The following is a 21,782-nucleotide window of genomic DNA, read 5'->3' as shown; positions in this document are numbered from 1 at the left end:
CACTCCTTGTTCACCAAGCTGTGGTGGCCGAGGCAGTTAAGTCATTGAGTTAGTGTGTCAAAGGTCTCTGGTTCGATTCCCGTAGTCGACACTTTTGGTTTTTTGTTTTGACGGATGAACTTTTTTTGCAAATGAACCTCGATAGAATAATTCTCTCGCCAATTTCGAGCTGTGTTCTCGGTGTCCGTGGGTGGTACCACTATTCTATCGACTCGAGGCCATTATTCTCTCGGACAAGCGCTGCCCAGTTTTGGGTGTACACAATCAAATTATAATGTCTTATGATACTCTTAATTTTTGCTCTGGCTAACCTCCTAAAGTGGTCCCCCCCTGGCATACTTTATGGATGACGTCTAAGCGCCTAAAACAAAGTGTGTAAGCGAGATGGTACCACTGCTTTTTTAAAATGTGTTTTTTTTGCTTGATGTATTTATTTAACTAGTGTACTTTTTCCCAAAGATTTTACCTCATTGAATTTTGTTTTTATGTAGAAAACTTAAAAAAAAATGATTAAAAATAAGCCAGCTCAAAGCTGTAGAAAAATATGTTTAACACTCTGTTATTTTCCGGTGCCAGTCTTATCGATTTTTATTAGCAATTTCCAGGGCAACAAGAACTCTGTTGATTTTACTGACTTTGTTGAGTTATTTCTATTCTTTAAGGTTTGATGCAGATTTAAATTCCAGCTGAAAAATATCGTTTTCCTTAAGCAAATATAGAGCCAATGCGACGTTTTTAACGATACTATAAACCGGAAACACAAACAGTTAAGGCAACAGAAGTGCAACGTGGCTGATTGATCGGTAAATTAAAAATTATGGTGAAAATGTGTTACTTTTTTTTTTTTTTTGCTGTAACTATGAAACAAGTACTTAAAATGTAGGAGGAAACACAACATTAGGATTTCAAAAAAGATGTTCAAAAACAAATCGCCCGATAGAATATCTTTTTACATCGTGTCATTGAAATGTCATTGATAAGTTGTGGGTATGATTACGACAGTGCATAAGAATTTGTGGCCTCCTAGATTATAACAGTTAATGCAAACGTCGTTACCATGGTAACCAACGTCATTGCCTATTTGGGGCAAGTGTTCAAATAAGAATGAGCTGATTTGTGAGTGTCCAGAAATCGAAAACTTTGCATTTAAATTGCTCCATTTTACAACAAGTGTAGTAGCTATTCAAAAATGGATAATTTATTTTCATTAATTGTACAAAGTATTAAAAGCCAAGTGTCCAGTAATAGAAATTTTAAAACATTCATATTCCTGAGTAAACTCCTAATGCTGTTGAAAAAATCGATGATCTAGTTTAAAAGGGAAACTAGACAGATAGTGTTCTAAATTCATTTCTTCGGACAGCAACGGTTTGTCAATTGATTTTTAGTTAAATTTTCTACAATTTTCGTAGTGTAACGAACACCTGCGACTAATTATTACAAGAGCTTGTTAACTTGTCCTTATTCCACTGTGAATAGCCACGTGGTTTTATAAATTACATGCCTCATCAAAACATTCAACTGGTGCGGGTACAATTTAAATTCAATCAGAAAGTAACACTTGTGCCAAATGCTGCGCATCTAATCCAGCGGCAACAGTCCACCCCTCCCGGCATTGTGCAGCCGACTCGACAAATTCCTTAGTGCTTGCGGTGTTCTGCACGTGTTCGTTGAAGTCACCCCCTTTCGGGTGGGATAAATTAAATAGACACTCATCACTCGTGAGGAGGGTGTGAAATCTATGTTTATATTGATATCTTGTTGTACTGCCCACCATTGAAAAAACGGCTAATATCCACTTTTGGCAAAAACGAGATATTAGCACCAGGTGGTAGAGGACGTTCCAACGCATCTCCTGGAACTTGAATTTTACTGAAATAGTGTCTAGACTTGGCTGCCGATGCGAAAAACCAAACGGCTAATATGCCACTCTTATGGGAAATTACCTTGACGGAGATTTTGTGTCAAACACTAAAACGCGTTTTTCTCGGAATACTTAATCAAGTATATAATAGCCGAATTTTCAATTATGGGCAGTGTACTACTCGGTAATGAAATAAAAGATTACTTTTTGTTTAACAAAGATATTTTGCAGATTAGTTTAGTTCGCTCAAAATGGAAATCATTTAGTGGCTCTTAAGACAATGTTGTTTTCAGTTAAATAATCTGAATTTAAAAAAAAATATTGCATTTGATCAAAAAATATGTTGCTGTCGATGGCACATTTTGTCCAAACACAAATAAACTCGCACTGATCCCGGGATTAATAATGGAAAATGATTTCGGTGGAATAAACTGTGATAAATTGTTCCCTTGATACTCTCCGCAAACACCCCTTGCTCTATTTAAACACATGTACCTACCCATAGCTACGGTCTGTCCAGCCAAACTAATTCGGCATCATTCAAGCAGCTCGGAGAGTTAAAAGGGGCGTAATTGACATTGAAGAAGATTTGGACATGTTTTTGCGGCGGTATGTTAAAATATGCGAGCCTCGTGAGGGTGGGTGGCAAAATGACAATATGCTTATTCTTTTGTTCAGTTAGAACACGTGTTGATTCAGGTGGCTGGTAAACAAGGGATTTTTTTTTTTGATGATTATAATTTTCTTTCTTTTTTTACTGCTTTGCATGTGTGACTTTGCTTAAATTCTGAATAGTCTTCAAAGATTTAGAATCACTTTGTCTTCTTCGGTGAAGATTTTGGGAACTTCTGCGTCAACTAGCTGTTTCGAAATTGTGGGATAACCGCTAGATATTTTTTTAAATTAATGTTTATTCAGTTTTCTCAGTTCATGTACATTCAATCAGTTTAAATATTATTGAGTGTCCAATCACAATCGGTAACTTTTCACAAAAAAAATAAAAACAATGGAGAATGGGGAAATTTTTATGGGAGCTGTTCCAAGGATGTACACGAACGGGAGAGACTTTATTCGAAATATCTCGCCGAGACATGAAAAAAGTCTTCTGGACGAACTCTCTAAACCCCGGAGTTCAAAAGTTACAAGCTGTTCTGCCCATGTTCGCATAAATGTCCCATATGCAAAAACAGTAAGCTGAGAAAAACGCATTTGAAGTTTGTCCCCCGCATAAGGCTACGTGTTATGTTTTCACAAAAAACTGGATTTACTCCTGATTTCTAGAACAAAGTACTGGATGCTATAGGCTCTTTTGAAAGAGCACACGATTTTGAACCAAACCGCATTAATAACTCAAAAGTTATGAAAATGCATATGGGACATTTATGCGATCATGGGCTGTGTTGAAGTTTTAGTATTTTGGGTTAAAATGTACAAAAAAAACGTATTTTTGCTATTTCTAAAATCACTCTTAAAATCCTTATTTTATTATGGATTTCAATCATCTTGACTTCATTCGACGCGTATCAACAAAAACTATAAGTTCTGATATGTTTTAGCATGATTGGAACATAACTTCTCTTGTCTTCATACGTTTGAGCCGTTTGTGCAAGAGACTTACCATAGAAACGAGTAGAATTCAAGGGTCATCCTAGGACTCCCTGCAGTTATGATCTGTGGGTCTACTACCGTAACTAGCAAGATGTCTAGTTGTTTTGACCACTGATCATACCCGCATAGCTTCAGTCAGTATGGTAGACTGCTTTTTAATGTGTTGCGATATCTTGGGTCATCCCAGGACTTACTGGAGTTAACAGCCACTTATCATAACTCCAGGGAGTCCTTAGGTGATCCAAGACAGCCCAAGTCATTAACAAAGTAGTCTACCATACTCACTGAAGCTATACGGTTATTATCTGTGGTAAAAAATCACTGACCTCTTGTTTGTTACGGCGGTAGACCCACCGGTCTTAACTCCAAGAAGTTCTTGGATGACCCAGAACATCTCAATAAGTTGTTACAACAATGCACTGTAGCCTTCCATACTAACTGAAGCAGTCTGGGTAGGATCCGTATTAGGATGTAACAAAATTGATTTTTGGCGGGCATTCAAGGGTTTGTTCCGGTGGGCAAATCCCAAATATGAGCTCGATTGGACGTAACAGGAGCTGGCGCTCCGCCCTTCAATTTTAAATGGGATTTAACCCGTAAAAATACTTTTTTTCCAAAATGTCTATTTTTGAGGCACTTTGGCCACCAATGCGTTTACCAAAAACATCACAAGCGTGTAGGCCAGATCCTTGCGCATCTTTTGGTATATATAACATTTATGTTTGGAGCTCCCTAGAGCTTGGTACAGACCTTCAAAGTTTGGCATTTTTTCAAAAAATCGGCCCCGGCAAAAAAGATATGCGTCGCACCTCGCGACGCCCGAGACGCCATTTATTTGGGATTTGGGCTCAGTATGCCCACCGGAACAAACCCCTGAATGCCCGCCAAAAAGTCAATTTTGTTTCACTCTAATCCGTATTCAAAATCTTCAAGTTTCTACTCGTTTCTATGGTAAGCCTCTTGCATAACCGGTTCAAACGTATGAAGACAAGAGAAATCATTTTTCAATCATGCTAAAACATATCAGAACTTATAGTTTTTGTTGATACGCGTCGAATGAAGTTAAGATGATCGAAATCCATAATAAAATAAGGATTTTATGAGTGATTTTAGAAATACGATTTTCTTGTGCATTTTAACCCAAAATACTCAAACTTCAACAACTTGTAACTTTTGAACCCCAGGGTTTAGAGAGTTCGTCCAGAAGACTTTGTTTCATGTCTCGGCGAGATCTTTCGAATAAAGTTTCTCCCGTTCGTGTACATCTTGTGTACATCCTTGGACCAAATCCGCCCATTCTTCTTTTATTTAATGAATCAACCGCTTACGGCTAACTTCATAAGTTTTTGTTTTTTTTTTTTCCTTTTGACATTTTAATAGATTTTTTACTGCTGAGCAATTCTCTCCAATTTCCGGAAATGGATTTTATTTGTGTTTTTTTTATTTGACTCAACCTATTAGGGGCCTTCACTATGATCAAAGAAACATTTTTTTTTGTCATTGATACACCCATAACGTAAGCGGATGACTCTGGGTTCGATTCCCATCTGCTCCAACCTTCCATCGGATGAGGAAGTAAAATGTCGGTCCCGGCCTTGGTTTTTTTTTTAATCTTTGTCCTCTACCCTAACTGGCTCAATCGGCGTTGCCATCACGGAGCCGTGCGTCTATTTATAAATCCGAGATCTATTGTTCTTCGTCTTGATGGATGTTCATGATCTCCTGGGGGTCTTGTTGGAAGAGTCTTCCTTCCTTCCTTCACGCGTTGCGGTGTGGTGGTTGGTCATCTTCCCGTCCATTCCCCACTCACCCACCGCTAGTTGTTTTAGTGGGGGGAGTGGCATGTGTGTGTGTGGTAATTAATTACCGTGTATCTGATGCTTCCAGAGGGAGCAGGGGGTTCAAGTTGCCACCGAAAAATCGGTGGCGAGGTGACCGGGCGGGATTCGATCCCTGATCGTCTGCTTGAAAGGCAGATCGCTTAACCATTCGGCTAAGTACCCAGATTGCCGGCCTTGGTTGTTAGGCCGTTAAGTCATTCCAGGTGTAGGAGTCGTCTCCATGCCATAAGTACAAACAACACACCAAACCAAACCTATTCCGGTGGAATCGCTGGCGACGGTTGGACTCGCAATCCAAAGGTCGTCAGTTCAAACAATGGGGTGGAAGGTTCCTTGGAGTAGAAAGAGGTTTGGGTGCTCTCCCCATTCAAGCCTACGGTTCGAGCAGAAACTTGCAATAGAGACCAGAAAAGACCCGGGGGTCGTTAATGTGGATGGTTTGATTTTTTTGACACCCATACAAGTTTCCATACAATTTTGGTAGCTGTCCATCTAAAATAACGTAAAGATTCAAATTTTTTTATCGTTTTAGTGTTACACCTCTTGTAATTTCCTAATAACAAAAACAATTTAAATAACATCGAAAATCTTTCAACGTAGATTTGTTCTTAGATAGTTTACTAACATTTTCCCAAAATATGAGGAATTTTGATTAACACTACATTTAATGCCAATAGTTTGAAAATTGACCCAATCTCACCCCTTAGAGGGGGTGACATAGGGTCAAATGAAACTAAAATGATGCTCAAATACAACGATATGGTAAAAACAAGTCATCCAACAGTGTTTCTTGTTCGAATGAATCGTATTGACATGCTACAATGTTTGAAGTGGAGATTCTCAAACATTTGGGTAGTTTTCGAGCAATTCCAACAAAAATATTAGAAAAATGATTTTTCAAGAGGTCATTTTTGGCCAAAAACGTACCACAAATTTGGACAGCTGCCAAAATAACAGGATTTGTTCTAGGAACGAGATTTTTTTCAGCGAAGTCATCTTTAGATGTCCCCTACACAACCCTTTTAGCAGAATTCAGTTTCATTGAGAAGAATCTGAGAAATGGTAAAATCCGTAAAATAATCACTTTGACCCAATCTCACCCCCCAGACCCAATGTCACCCCCACTGACGGTATCAGAAAAAATGCCGATTTTGAAATTAACTTATTTTTTTTAATCAGTATATCTGTTTTTGGGGACAAATCCCCAACTTTTGAACCATAGAGAAATATGGGCAAACATTTTGCAGCCGAGTTTTTTTGTTTTTTTTTTTTTTTTGGAACCTTACCTAAAATATATTTTTGACTACAGTCTTTATGTTAAATCGAATTTGCAGTCGAAAGAATAAGTGCACCGTTTTCGAGATATGGTCAATTAAAGTTCGATTTTAACAAAAAAAATGCTGTTTTCGGATTACAAATTTTCTGAGATAAAGGTAGAGATTCAATACAACAAAATGGTACTTAATTAAAATATATAACTGAGTCCGCTTGGTTTAACTTTTACTTCATTAGAATTTCCAAAATTAGAGTAATAATAACAATAAACTAATACAAAGAATACATTTTAAATCTCAGGCCTCCTAACTGGTGAAACTTACCAGCATTATGGATACTGCATATTCAGCCGAAATAATTAACAAATTCAGCAACATGAATCTGCAAAACAAGCCAAGGAACGCCCCACAATATGGAATGCTCACACCAGAACAGATATCCGATGCGCACAAGCCTCTGGACATCCGACCACAGTCTTCGTTCATTCCTGCGATTTGTAATTTTCAAACTGCTAGGAAAATGGCCCAGGAAAACTTAGAGCATCAACCATTGCCAGATGCGGTTATGGACATTGCATTTCGGAAGGCTCAGGTAGCGGGTTCGGCAAATCCTGGGATCGCACTGGAAGTGGGTCCGTACGCGACCGGTGAGTTTGATTTTTAAAGAGGCTTGATAAAATTAATTGACTTAAACACTTTCAAGGCGTTGGGAGCAAAAACTACAAAGCAGGTCCAACAAAGTGTACAAAATACAGAGTTTATCGACCAAAAACATGTGGAGTTATTCCAAAACCTTTGAGCGCGTCCGGCATTAAGGAAATTGTACCCGAATTCAAGAAACGGTCAAAGGTCGGCGCGATGGATCTTGCTATTGGGTGGGATTATCGAACAAAGCAAGAGCCTCGCCGGGCACTCTATATGGACGGTTCAAAGGCTTCGGTAGCACCACCAATATTCGAGGTAATTTTTTTCTTGAATTATGTTCTATGTTTCCTCATCATTTATCATCTCGAACAAACAGGTGGTCGAAGCGCCGAAAGAGCTTAATTTGCCCAACGGTAAGTATTTATTTGAAATATTGTTGTTAACTAAAACCCTCTTTTTGATGCAGTTGTACACTCCGGTGGAGTATTTTCAAACACGCTGGGTGAGGAAGATTTCTTCGATCGGGATATTATCCGGCAGCACGATGAGTACACTAAAAATTACACGCTGGCTAATCGCTGCAAATGTAACAAAAATGATAAACCAAAAACACCAACTTCCGGAAACAAACAGGCCAAATCTCCACGGCCAGAGGCCCAAAGTGATGAGAATGTTGACAACGCTTTACCGGAAATGGCCGAGTTACCGGAGCTGGTTCCGCAACGCAGCAAGAGCACTCCGAACATGACTCAATTACTGGACCAAGAAGTTAACATGCCAAGCAGCAGACAACGGTCTCCGAATGAAAAGCAAAGGGACAACAAAATACCCCGCCTGTGTCACTCCAACCAGGACGACGAGTTTACCTATAAGGTCCAGCACGAGTTCCGGTGCGCGTTTAAGGCCGGCATACCGCAAAGTAATTCGTCCGGAACAGTTGCTAGCTTTGACAGTGGCATTGGGAACTGTTTACCAAAAAATGAACCCAAGAAGCTTACGGTCCCCAGACCAAGGGATCCGTACACTAAAAAGAATTATATAATAAACACGCTGGCCCCTCCCTTTGCTTTTTGGAAAAAGGGCTCTGGATATCCAGACTATTGGCGTTTAGTGAGTGGTGAGTTTCGTTACTCGTTTAGTGTGATAGTCAATTTAATAATACATACGTATATTTTTAGTTTATCAACATGCTTATAAACCAGCGGATAAAAGGAAGTACCCGTTGATAAAGACGGTTTATCAATAGTATACAAACTTTAGTGAACTTGATGAACTGGATTACATTGATGGTTTCAAAAATTTCAACTTCCTTTCAACAGTCATGTAATTAGCGAAAATAAATGTTTGATTCAAAAATGCGGTTAAGGCTACCAACTCTTTCTGAGCAAAAATCCGTATACTTTACCGACATGACACCATGGTATAACAAAAAATGTCAAGGAATTATTTAGATAATTTTGGAATTTGGGAATTAGACCTATTTTTGTTAAACGTTTAAAAGTTTACGAAATATCAAGTTTTTTCTAGAATTTTTATTGGAAAGGTCCTATAAATACAAGCACATCACAAGGTTTTCACAAGCTTTAGAAAGCCTTTTGATCTTTTATTTGATAAATATGTTTAGTAAGGAATTTGAAAAGAACAATTATTGACAATCAAGTTTGAACTGAGGAAAACCCCAAACTGACAGTTAAATAAAAATATCAAATTAGCAAAAGCTTTGACCCAATCAAAAAAGCAATGGATTTTTTAAAAAGTTGTTAAAATTCCGTACAAATCCGTACTATGCGAAAAATTCCGTACAAAAATTCCGGCCTGTTTAAAATCCCATCTGCTGCAACCTTCCATCGGATGAGGAAGTAAAATGTCGGTCCCGGCCTTGGTTGTTAGGCCGTTAAGTCATTCCAGGTGTAGGAGTCGTCTCCATGCCATAAGTACAAACAACACACCAAACCAAGCCTACTCCGGTGGAATCGCTGGCGGCGGTTGGACTCACAATCCAAAGGTCGTCAGTTCAAACACTGGGGTGGAAGGTTCCTCGGAGTAAAAAGAGGTTTGGGTGCTCTCCCCATTCAAGCCTTCGGACTCCTAGGTTCGAGCAGAAACTTGCAATAGAGGCCACAAAAGACCCGGGGGTCGTTAATGTGGATGGTTTGATTTTTGAAAATCCGCGGAGAGGGTTGAAAATCCGTACGGTAAGGAAAAAATCCGTACAGTTGGTAGCCTTAGGTATAATGGAAAAAAACTAACCGAGCTCATATTTGGGCTATTGTCCCAGTAAATTCATACAAATTCATCCCTGTTATGGACGGTGAAAATTGCAAATTTGCATCACTACTATAAAATACAAATTTCAACCATACAAATTTGTGCCGGAAATGTTCCGAATCGCCTCTGTTACTGCTTGCAAACGCCCATAAGGATCCGCATTCTTGAACCAATATTCAATATAGTTACTAACAGTACTTGTTCGGTAACTGGCCGTTGTCTTCTAGACTGCTTTTTATCAAGGCGATCGATAACCAGTTAAGGTCGTAAATGGTAACATGAATATTTTATGTATTAAACTGCCTTACCCAAAGCGTTATCAGCCACAGATAGTACTCCAGATGTCCCCTACAAGCTCCAGGTCGAATCAAGTTGATATCTTGAGTTTTTTTTTTTTTTGAAAAGGTCCAATAAGCTATTGTCTTCCATATGTTTATAGGACCTATTCAAAAAAAAAACTCTGGATATGATGATGGAACACTTTTTTATTTTAGTTTGAAAATTGTGTTATTGTTTCATTAAAATGCCAATACCTTGCTTTATATTTAACCAATTGGGATGCTCCACCCTGCATTTTGTTGGGTTTTTCAAGAGTTTCAAGTTACAGCCTTTTTAAGATTTTTGACGTTTTTGATCCATTGTAACCTTTCTCAATGTTCCATCTGGTATAAACGAAAAAAACACGGTAAATTTGAACAACTGAAACATTAAATCCCTTTCCCATTCCTTTCCATTAGCTGGTATGGAGCCCTTCATGAGATAATATTAAATTTAAAATAAAAACCTATATCTGGCTATAAATATTAATAAACGATAAGTTGATCCACCCTATCCTAACCCAAATGCCAGCTAGAAATACCCCCCAACCTTACTCCTCCAATTATGCCCGCTCGACCAAAACGTCACCGTGACAGACGTCGCTTTGGGTGGAAAAAGCACGTGACGACGGCCACGCCGACGAGGAGGAGGCCGCGGAGTATATAAGCGCCGTCGTGCGAATTGAGCGCTCTCTTTTTGGTAATCAATCGTCACACGCTTCTCGACTTTTGACTAACCTGAGTTTTATTTTAACCTCGGCTAGGTAATCTTTTAAACGTACATAGCGCGGCAAGTGTTTCGGAATCTCCCGGGTGTACGTATCACCCCGTACGCGATTAAAAGTGACTCCAGGTTTGCGGTCGGAGTTCTGAGTCCCCAAACGGTTTGAAGCCCCGAATTCTGCTTTCGAACCACGTGGGCCGAGGACGTGATCATCGCAGGGCCCAGCTATCGACGCCATCCAGCATCGGGTCCCCAACAGCCAAGTTCCGCAGCCGACTCGTTACTCCACCCAGCAGAGTGCACCAAAACGACGAACGTCCGTGAATGTGCACGTTTCCTGGAGGATCGTTCGGTGTGTGCCGCCGCTAGGCTTCCGTTCCGTCGTCGTGGGAAATCCCATTGTTACCCTCGGTATTACCCTCACACGTTTCCCCGTCGGCTGGAGGACATCCGGTCGGGCCGAGGGTCCGTCGTCATTAAGGGCGTAAACTTGCCCTCCACCAACGAGTCCGTAGGAGAACAACGCCACGTTCTCCGAGTCAGTGGACGCAGCTGACCGGATCAAGGACTGTGGACAGTCCGTAGGGCTGCACCGTTCCGGATCAACGTGGTGAGTCTGTAGGGCCAGCCAACACCCCGAGTAAGTGGACGCCACCGGCAGCTGTCTCAACACGTGGGCTGGGACGTGACTGAACGTCGCCCAGGATCGCCACCACGTGTACCAAAGTCCTCACCCGGTCGGGTTGGAGGCCAAGCGGGCCCTTGACGCCGTTGCGGCTGACGAGGAGGTCGAGCATGTAAAGTTGGGTGAGATTCCCCCTCCTCTCTACTCTTTAAAATGTTTAAATATAAATCCCATTTAGTACCACTTAATTCTCTATATTTCTCTAACTTCGGTTAGTATGACCCTGAGTAACCTTTAAGTAGTTTCACTGGCGCCCAACGTTAAATAAATACCATAAAAAGTACCAATTTTGAGCCGAAATTTGGCACCTTTTTGGAAGCTCCGGAGAAATTGAAAACTCCCAAATTTTCAATAGATAATTGTATTATATATTGTGTGTTTGATTGAACAGTCATTTTTTCTGAAGATTATTTCAGGTGATGATATTGTGTCATTAATTATCCTTCTCCATTAAGTTAATTTGATCTTTCATGTTATTTTACTCATTTAAATTCACAGAAATTCTTATTATTATCCCTAGCTTGATATAGTGAGCTATATTTTCCTCTTGAATATACCTTTAATTATAATTTGTATATATTCTTAGTTTTTAGTTTTATTAAAAGTACACTTTCTGGAAATATAATAACATTTAGAAATGTCTAATGGAACGCAGGGTTTAAATTCTAATTTTGAAAAAGCTTGTGAATTTATTTTGGAACATTACACGGAGATAAAAAGTGATCTGTTAGCGGCGGAAGAATTATGTTTTGAATTGCAAATTCGAGCAATCGTGATCAATGATGATCCAACTTACGTTCGCAGGAAAAGAATTTTGCGAGATCAATTGAAATTAGAAAAGCAAAGTGGAAGTCAGATAGTACCAGATTCTTCGAATCTACCAGTGGATGAAGATAACGTTTGCTCGGAAAAACTTCAAGAAATTGAGAAACTTTTGGAACAGGGAGAAGTACCTCAAGTTCGTTCACGCTGTAAATCAAAACTTCTTCACTTAGGACATAAGTTAATCATACTTGTCAGGCACACCGAGCGAACGCTAGAAAGTCAAATACTTTTGAAAGTTTTGACACTCAAAATTTCTAAATTACTTGTCCATTACTTTTATGCTCCCCCGTCCTCTAACCCCGATCCAACTCCCGACCCAGATCCATCCGATTTGAACTCTTTGTTCGGACAAATGGATCAAAACGAAAATAATAATAATTCTTTGCAATCAAAGCTAAATCCGGTTCCCAAGGAAACTGTAGTTAGACTACGGTTGGAGGATGTTGAATGGATTCGTGACCTACAAACCAGATTAGTGGAGGTGGAAAAAGAACTGGCCGAGAGCAAAACGAATAAAGGTGATTCTTTTACACCAAATTTTGATAATTTCAACAGCAACACTAATGATAATTTTGGTCCAATTTTGTTTGCGAATCGAAACAAGTCGAATGGGAATTTCAATCCGAACTTTGACTCGAATTTCAATTCGAACTTCAACCCAAACTTGAATTCGAATTTCAATCCGAACTTTAACCCGAACTTCAATTCGAATTTTAATGCGAACTTCAATCCGTACTCCAATTCAAGCAATTTTCCCAACTGGTCAAAATTTAATGATTTTTATAACAACAGCAATTTAAATAGACCAATTCCCCCAAGCCCATTCAATTATAATCCTTTTAACAACCAGTCAGGTCCCTCATACAATAATTTTGGTAATTATTCGCATCAAGCAAACGTTCCGTTTGCCGGACATGCCTAACCCTTCACGACGGACCTTACCAGTCTCGAAGTGGAATATCGATAAATATGATGGTGAAGATCATGGAATGGGAATCAACGAATTCTTAAACGTGGTTGATACTATGGCAATGTCAGAACACGTGTCAGAAAGGAATTATTTGATTCAGCTGTACATTTGTTCACAGGTCCAGCATTAAAGTGGTACATGACCATGAGGTCGACTAACCGGCTATTCAACTGGCAGCACTTAACGTGGGAACTAAAGAGAGCATTTATGCATCCAGATTTAGACACAATGATAAGGATGAAAATTTATGGTCGGAAACAACAGAGAAATGAGTCATTTAAGGATTATTATCACGACATGGAACGGTTATTTCAAACCATGAATGTTCCTATGACGGAAAACGAAAAACTTCCGATTTTAGCTCAAAATATGAGAGTTGATTACAAAAGCAAATTAATTTTGTACAAATCCCTAACATAGATTTTTGTTAGCCGCTGGCCAGAGAATGGATGCGATAAATTCCTCCATCGCTAATAAAGTTTTCGGTAACGAAAAAGCGGTAAATGTTGTCACGGAAACGGGTGCTAAACCTAAAATAATAATAATAATATTCAAAATAGTTCTCAATGGCAACCATCCAATCCACCCCATGGTCCAAACTTTACCCAGAATCGTTCAGTTCCAAATAACAGTAGAACTCAAAACCTACCAGCTCAAACTAATGAGCGACGCCCTCAACAATCTTCCGTTCCTCCCCAAGAAAGCAACACCCCCAGGGCGTCTACCTCATGTCCCTTCGCACCTGGTACGTTAGAATATAGAATAGTAAACCATCGTCCACCCCTCGTAACCAATGCTACAATTGCGGACATTTGGTCACCAAATGGCCAACTGTCGTTAAAGAGTGTCTTATGCGAAAACTGCGGATTTCAAGGTTATCCTTCAAATAATTGTCCCTATTGCTTAAAAAACTCCATAACAGTGGACCAAAACCGCCGTCCACTGCCCCAAATTTAGAATTGCGTAAAATTGTAAATCTTCCACTTGAATTTTTCGAAATAGCATCCGACGACACCTATGTCGAAGATGATCCTGTCACTTGCACCATAATTTATCCTGTAACCAATGATAATAGACCCTATTCAGTAGTTAAAATATATGATTATAAGATTCAAGCTTTGTTAGATAGTGGAAGTAACTTAACTTTGCTTAAAGAATCTATTTATCAAAAATTGAAATCACGTGAATTGGGTCCTAAAATGAAGCTTAGATTGCTGATATTATTGTTTACAGCGATAAAGCTTATTTTTCTGAGTACAATGAACCTTTGTACGACCACAAAGAGTTTAAAATGGATTTTTAAATCAATTTTGAAAAATTAACCTCGCGGTCCTTCTTGACAGAAAAGTTCCTACTTGACAGCTCGTTCCAAGGGGACCATAGTTGATCAATCGAAAAAATGTTGTCTGGTCAAAAAAATTGTTTGCATTAAAATGAAAAAAAGTGATCAGAAATTGTTTTTAATCGTGTTATTTACCGTTGTACATAAAAATTGACATAGGGCTTTAGTACCCAATTACCTTCTCTTACCAATTCTGTATCGGTAAAAACTGCAAATGGCGATAATTTAGAAATCAAAGGCCAAGCTTATTTACCATTTAATTTTAACGGCATTGTTAAAATAGTGCCAACCTTGATTGTCCCTAAGCTAGCCATTGATTGCATTTGTGGAATGGACTTTTGGACAAAATTCAACATCCAGCCCACGATCAATGAATGCGGCATGCTTGAGGATCATCAAAGCGAACTCTACCGAAAATACATTTCCCTCCGTTCTGTTCTAACCGAAGAAGAAGAGCAAATAATAGAAGAAATCAAGCAACTTTTCATCCCTGCCCAACCAGGTCAACTAACTATTACTCCACTTACTTCTCATCGTATTGAAATCCAAGAGGAATGGAAAGGTAAACCACCGGTGCGTCAATTCCCCTATGTAATGTCTCCAAAAACATTGGGACTAGTTTCAAATGAATTACAACGTTTATTAGATACTGATATTATCGAACCCAGCAATTCTGATTGGTGTCTCAACTGTGTTCCGGTGGTTAAACCGAACAAGGTGAGGCTCTGTCTAGATGCGCGAAAAATTAACGAGCGGACGGTACGCGATGCTTACCCCCCCACCCTGGACGAATTCTGGGTCAATTACCCAAAGCAAAATATCTTTCAACCATTGACCTTTCTGAGGCATTTCTCCAGATACCACTCGAACTGTCATCCAGAAAATATACCGCCTTCAGTGTCCAGGGCAAGGGTCTGTTCCAGTACAAACGTATGCCATTCGGTCTAGTCAACAGTCCGGCCTCTTTGGCCAGGCTGATGGATCGGGTGCTTGGTCACGGTGTTCTGGAACCAAACGTCTTCGTGTACCTCGACGATATCGTCGTGGTCACGGAAACGTTTGAGCACCACGTACAACTGCTGCGAGAAATCGCCAACCGGTTGCACAAGGCCAACTTGAGCATAAATGTACAAAAATCCCAATTTGGGGTACCCGAGATTCCCTTCCTTGGCTACCTCCTTAGTTCCGAAGGTCTTAGAACCAACCCCGACAAAATTCGTCCAATCGTAGAATATGAACGACCCACAACGGTTACCAAACTGAGAAGATTTCTTGGTATGGCCAACTACTATAGGCGCTTCATTTTAGACTTTAGTGGTCTAACCGCCTCCTTAACTGATTTATTAAAAACTAAAACTAAGCATATAAAATGGAACGATGAAGCCGAGAAGTCCTTTTGTGCTAAAGGAACGACTCATAAGCGCTCCCATATTGGGAAGCCCAAATTTTGATTTAGAATTTACCATTCAAACCGACGCTAGCGACGTCGCCGTCGCCGGGGTCCTCACGCAGCAGCAGAAGGACGGCGAGAAGGTGATTAGCTACTTTTCCCAAGCTAACCACCGCTGAACGAAATTACCATGCAGCAGAAAAAGAAGCCCTGGCTGCGATTTTGTCAATCGAAGCATTTAGAGGGTACGTCGAAGGGTATCATTTCACCCTAATAACTGATTCATCTGCGCTTACTCACATACTTAAGACTAAGTGGAAGGTTGGTTCACGCTGTAGTCGTTGGAGTTTGGACCTACAGCAGCTCTGCATGACTGTCCTGCACCGGAAAGGCAAAGAAAATGTGGTCCCGGACGCACTGTCACGCAGTGTTGCAGTGGTTCACGACTCTCCAACCTCTACTTGGCATTCTACCATGAAGGAAAAAGTAATGAGTCAACCCGATGATTACGTAGACTTTAGAATCGAAAATGATAAATTATACAAATTTATAACCTCAAAGAGTGATCCATTTGACAGCAGATTTGAATGGAAAATTGTCCCGACACCTGACGAAATCCCTGAAATTCTACGCCAAAATCACGAGCAAAACTTTCATACCGGCTACGACAAAACTTTAGCAAAAATTCAGCAGCGTTTTTACTGGCCTAAAATGTCACAGGAAATTAAAAATCACATACGAAACTGTACAACATGCAAAGAAATCAAACCCCCTTTCGTACCTGTAACTCCTGAAATGGGGAAATCAAAGGTGGCATCTCATCCCTGGCAAATCATTTCAATCGACTTTGTCGGCCCCCTGCCGCGGAGTCGAAAAGGTAATCAACACATGTTGGTCATTGTCGATTACTTTTCAAAATGGGTTATGATTCATCCAGTGAGGAAACTGAGTAGCTCAGTCGTGTGTGGAGTCCTTAAAGATCAATGGTTCTTTCGGAACTCGGTCCCCGAAGTTATCATCAGCGACAACGGGAGCCTTTGTGGCGAAGGAGTTCAAGGAGCTCATTGATACTTTTGGAATCACACACTGGCTGACTTCTCGATATCATTCACAAGCTAATCCCGTAGAACGGGTTAATCGAACCATCAATACGGCTATCCGTTCTTACGTAAAACAGGATCAACGACTTTGGGACACAAAACTCCCCGAAATCGAACTAATGTTGAACACAACCACGCACTCCGCGACAGGATTTACGCCGTTTTTTATCACACACGGGCATGAATTGTCCGAACGTGGGTCAGATCATCAGCTGATGAGGCACAACGAAAGTCTAACTGAGGAAGAAAAAGAATCCCGTAGAAAGGAAATGTTTTCAAAATTGTATGACCTTGTACGTCAAAATTTAGAAAAAGCTAGTGAATCATCTCGTCACAACTACAATTTGCGTTCGCGGAAATTTGCCAAGTCATTCGCCGTGGGACAGTTAGTTTATCGGAAGAATATGAAGCAATCTAGCGCAATTGATCACTACAACTCGAAATATGGTCCACAATATCTCCCCTGCAGAATCAGAGCGACGAAAGGATCGTCGTCATATGAATTGGAAGATCTTGATGGAAAGAACTTAGGAATTTGGCCGGCTGTTCATCTCAAGCCTGGATAATCTCATTCACAACACCTTTGGATTTGTTGAGTTTTTTTATTTACCTAAAATAAAGAGCAAAATGATGCAATTTGTTAAGATAATTATTAATTTCACTTAGTTTAATTCTGCATCCTCGCGCCATGCAGAACATTGTTTTGATTTAGATTTATGTTTTCTTTCGCTCAAGTCAAATGGACAAAAGAAAGCTTTGACGTTTCATTTACGCCCGCAACCCAAGTGGCAAATTTAGATATATTACGTTACGATACCAACATTTCATAAGAGATTATCAGTGCTAAAGTTTTTCCTATTTATAGGGAGTAAAAAAATACTTAAATATGTAAACTAATGTCAATTGTAATCAACCCTTGATATACCACAAGGATAATAGACTAAGAATAATTGTTATCCTACGTGCGTCACTAGGAAAACAACTTTAAATAGGGCCCTAGAATAGTTTAAAATTACCTTGACTGCAGACAGGGTGAAACAAAATATAAATAATTATAAAACAACATAAATTTTGGCGGAATTCAAATTTAGCCAGTAGAATGCTTTTCCAAAAAGAGAAATATAGCTCGTTTCTTCACCTAGGATAAAATAATAATTTAAAGTAAGTTTACTTGGTCAGCAATCCTGACAGAAAATAAAATGAGTTGATAAGAATTTCTAAATGGTTGTGGGATCGACATCTTTATCTGATGAACCCTGTTCTTTTGAAGTTTGATTGTAAAATCGATACATAATGATCAATACAATTGTTCGCACAACTCGTCCAGACTGGAAAAAATCAAGTGATTTTTAGTCGGTCTAGGGGAGAAATGTAACCTTTCTCAATGTTCCATCTGGTATAAACGAAAAAATACGGTAAATTTGAACAACTGAAACATTAAATCCCTTTCCCATTCCTTTCCATTAGCTGGTATGGAGCCCTTCATGAGATAATATTAAATTTAAAATAAAAACCTATATCTGGCTATAAATATTAATAAACGATAAGTTGATCCACCCTATCCTAACCCAAATGCCAGCTAGAAATACCCCCCAACCTTACTCCTCCAATTATGCCCGCTCGACCAAAACGTCACCGTGACAGACGTCGCTTTGGGTGGAAAAAGCACGTGACGACGGCCACGCCGACGAGGAGGAGGCCGCGGAGTATATAAGCGCCGTCGTGCGAATTGAGCGCTCTCTTTTGGTAATCAATCGTCACACGCTTCTCGACTTTTGACTAACCTGAGTTTTATTTTAACCTCGGCTAGGTAATCTTTTAAACGTACATAGCGCGGCAAGTGTTTCGGAATCTCCCGGGTGTACGTATCACCCCGTACGCGATTAAAAGTGACTCCAGGTTTGCGGTCGGAGTTCTGAGTCCCCAAACGGTTTGAAGCCCCGAATTCTGCTTTCGAACCACGTGGGCCGAGGACGTGATCATCGCAGGGCCCAGCTATCGACGCCATCCAGCATCGGGTCCCCAACAGCCAAGTTCCGCAGCCGACTCGTTACTCCACCCAGCAGAGTGCACCAAAACGACGAACGTCCGTGAATTGTGCACGTTTCCTGGAGGATCGTTCGGTGTGTGTGCCGCCGCTAGGCTTCCGGTTCCGTCGTCGTGGGAAATCCCATTGTTACCCTCGGTATTACCCTCACACGTTTCCCCCGTCGGCTGGAGGACATCCGGTCGGGCCGAGGGTCCGTCGTCATTAAGGGCGTAAACTTGCCCTCCACCAACGAGCCCGTAGGAGAACAACGCCACGTTCTCCGAGTCAGTGGACGCAGCTGACCGGATCAAAGGACTGTGGACAGTCCGTAGGGCTGCACCGTTCCGGATCAACGTGGTGAGTCTGTAGGGGCCAGCCAACACCCCGAGTAAGTGGACGCCACCGGCAGCTGTCTCAACACGTGGGCTGGGACGTGACTGAACGTCGCCCAGGATCGCCACCACGTGTACCAAAGTCCTCACCCGGTCGGGTTGGAGGCCAAGCAGGCCCGCTTGACGCCGTTGCGGCTGACGAGGAGGTCGAGCATGTAAAGTTGGGTGAGATTCCCCCTCCTCTCTACTCTTTAAAATGTTTAAATATAAATCCCATTTAGTACCACTTAATTCTCTATATTTCTCTAACTTCGGTTAGTATGACCCTGAGAAACCTTTAAGTAGTTTCACCATAAAACCTTGTGTCCTGATTTACCCCACTTCCATTTGACCTCGAGTGCTTATACTTTGGCAAGATGCTAGTTTCATATGTACAAACAATCCCTGAAAATTTCAGTCGATGCGAGATGGGTATGCTTTGCTCGTGAAATAGCTCTTAAAGTTTACATGGAAATTATTATGGGATTATTGTGCTTTTCCTTCAACCGTTCCTACAGGTCTGGGGACAACATGGATTCACTCGTAACGAAGACAGGTGTGACAGGTGAACACATTTCAGAAGGAATTTGGGTTGTCTAGTGCGCATTGGATCGACATCTGGTGTCTCCAGAACCAACGATTCGCCCTTCAAAAGCATCGCATTCTCCTTAGTATGCTATGACGGCAAGATGAAAACCACGACGCCACATATTAGACGGTGAACACGTGTAGAGGCGTGTACTGCCCACCATTGAAAAAACGGCTAATATCCACTTTTGGCAAAACGAGATATAAGCACCAGGCGGTAGAGGATGTTCCAACGCATCTCCTGCAACTTGAATTGCACTGAAATAGTGTTTAGACTTGGCTGCCGATGCGAAAAACCAAACGGCTAATATGCCACTCTTATGGGAAATTGCCTTGACGGAGATTTTGTGACAAACACTAAAACGCGTTTTTCTCGGAATACTTGATTTGGCATAATAGCCGAATTTTCAATTATGGGCAGTGTAGAGGCATCGATTGCATTATTATCACAAAATCAACCCTTTTTTTTTTTTTGTTGAGCCTTATGACCACTGCGACCAATTAGAGGAAAATTGTGGTGTGACTCTTTTTTTGTAGCAAATCAGGTTAACCCAACACCATGGAACGATGAGAGGCAGCTCCTGTTTACTGCATGTTGTCCCAGTTAGGGTCGACTTGTTTTATAAAATCTATCACCCTACTAGTACGGAAATGGTTGATATTGGAGGGAAGTAAGATCCCTTTCCCAAAAAATAATATTCTAGTTTGAATTAGGGCACCACAATTACACAAAAGGTGCTCTGATGTTTCATTCTCAATATTACAAAATCTACAATTTGCGTTTGGAATTTTTCTCATATTAAATAAGTGGTATTTGCATGGGCAAACCAGTTATCACCCTTAAATTTTTTTATCTAGTTTTAATAGTTCCCGAGATAGTTTCCCACCTGGAAAGATAAATCTTTTTGCTTGTCTGGAAGTATCTGTAGAATTCCAGATTGAATTGATTGTTAATTGTTAATAGCTCCATTTTCAGGGAGCAATCTGGAACACCAAAGAAAGGTTCTGGGCCAATGAAGTCAGTTTCAGATCCTTTCCCTGCAAGGCTGTCCGCATTTTCGTTTCCTAAAATTCCACAATGCCCTGGAACCCAGTAAAGATTGACCGAGTTCTTTTGGGACAATTGCTTTAGTAATTTGATTCCTTCCCATACTAGTCTTGACTGGCAGGTATACCCTTTCAGAGCATTCAGTGCTGCCAAGCTGTCGGAAAAGATACAAATATTAGCTAATCTATTGCAGATTGCAGCGATTATTAGACAATCGTGCAACTTGTGGAAAGCTCTATACAAAAGTGCACACCAGAACTACAGCAGAAAAAAACTATCTAAGACACACGCCCTAGTTTGAAACTGTTCTAAAGTGTTCGAAAGTAACAAAGCTCAGTCGAGACACGCACCACTCTAGGCGAGCGAGGGGGAGAAGGGGTAAGATTTCAAGTGTGCAAATATTTGGTGTGCAGTTATGATTTGCAAGGGTGGAGAATTTGGTGCAAAGTGTGCAATATAATTGAAAAACTTGAAAAACTGTTGGAAATTGTCCCATTGGAACAGATGTCTTAATGCCTGGTCCAAACACTCCAGCTCCTGTTTTGTTATTCATTCTAGAACCATCCGTGTAAAACAGAATAGAGCCTGGACGAAGATTAGGCCCACCATTATCCCACTCGTACACACAAAGAAAAATTACTCTAAATTTAAAAAAATCGTTCGTTGGATTAAAAGTTCGCGTTGGTGAATATTCGTAGAAAGTCCAAACATTTCAATTTAAAAGTTGGAAAGTTTTTGATACTACCATGCATTGGAACAAAATCTTTGTATTGGTAAAAGTATTTTACTATTAATTGGAAAAGAAACCTTTTATGAAAAGAATACGCAACATTTCTAGCAAAACAATGTAAAACGGCCGTAGTGGGTTTGTAAACAAAGAGTGTATCCCTTTC

At 40.3% G+C, this 21,782-nt stretch overlaps 1 protein-coding gene across 1 annotated transcript; it reads left to right on the top strand.

Annotated features, from left to right (window-relative positions):
• The first annotated feature begins 609 nt into the window (after positions 1 to 609).
• LOC6045835 lies at positions 610 to 8,588 on the top strand. The gene is made up of 6 exons (XM_038258319.1): positions 610 to 803; positions 6,889 to 7,234; positions 7,291 to 7,547; positions 7,609 to 7,645; positions 7,699 to 8,349; positions 8,411 to 8,588. Exons 2-6 carry the CDS (start codon positions 6,919 to 6,921, stop codon positions 8,476 to 8,478), a joined length of 1,329 nt encoding a protein of 442 aa, XP_038114247.1. The 5' UTR covers positions 610 to 803; positions 6,889 to 6,918; the 3' UTR covers positions 8,479 to 8,588.
• Positions 8,589 to 21,782: the final 13,194 nt, after the last annotated feature.

The sequence above is a fragment of the Culex quinquefasciatus genome, chromosome 2, assembly GCF_015732765.1.
Source record: "Culex quinquefasciatus strain JHB chromosome 2, VPISU_Cqui_1.0_pri_paternal, whole genome shotgun sequence".
NCBI lineage: Eukaryota > Metazoa > Arthropoda > Insecta > Diptera > Culicidae > Culex > Culex quinquefasciatus.
Note: the sequence above shows the minus strand (reverse complement) of the source record. Positions and strands in the feature narration are given on the sequence as shown.

Coding starts and splice junctions, on each gene's coding strand:
- LOC6045835 (XM_038258319.1), top strand. CDS start 6,919: ATGGATACTGCATATTCAGCCGAAATAATTAACAAATTCAGCAACATG. Junction 7,235..7,290: donor AGTGGGTCCGTACGCGACCG/GTGAGTTTGATT, acceptor AACACTTTCAAG/GCGTTGGGAGCAAAAACTAC. Junction 8,350..8,410: donor CTATTGGCGTTTAGTGAGTG/GTGAGTTTCGTT, acceptor GTATATTTTTAG/TTTATCAACATGCTTATAAA.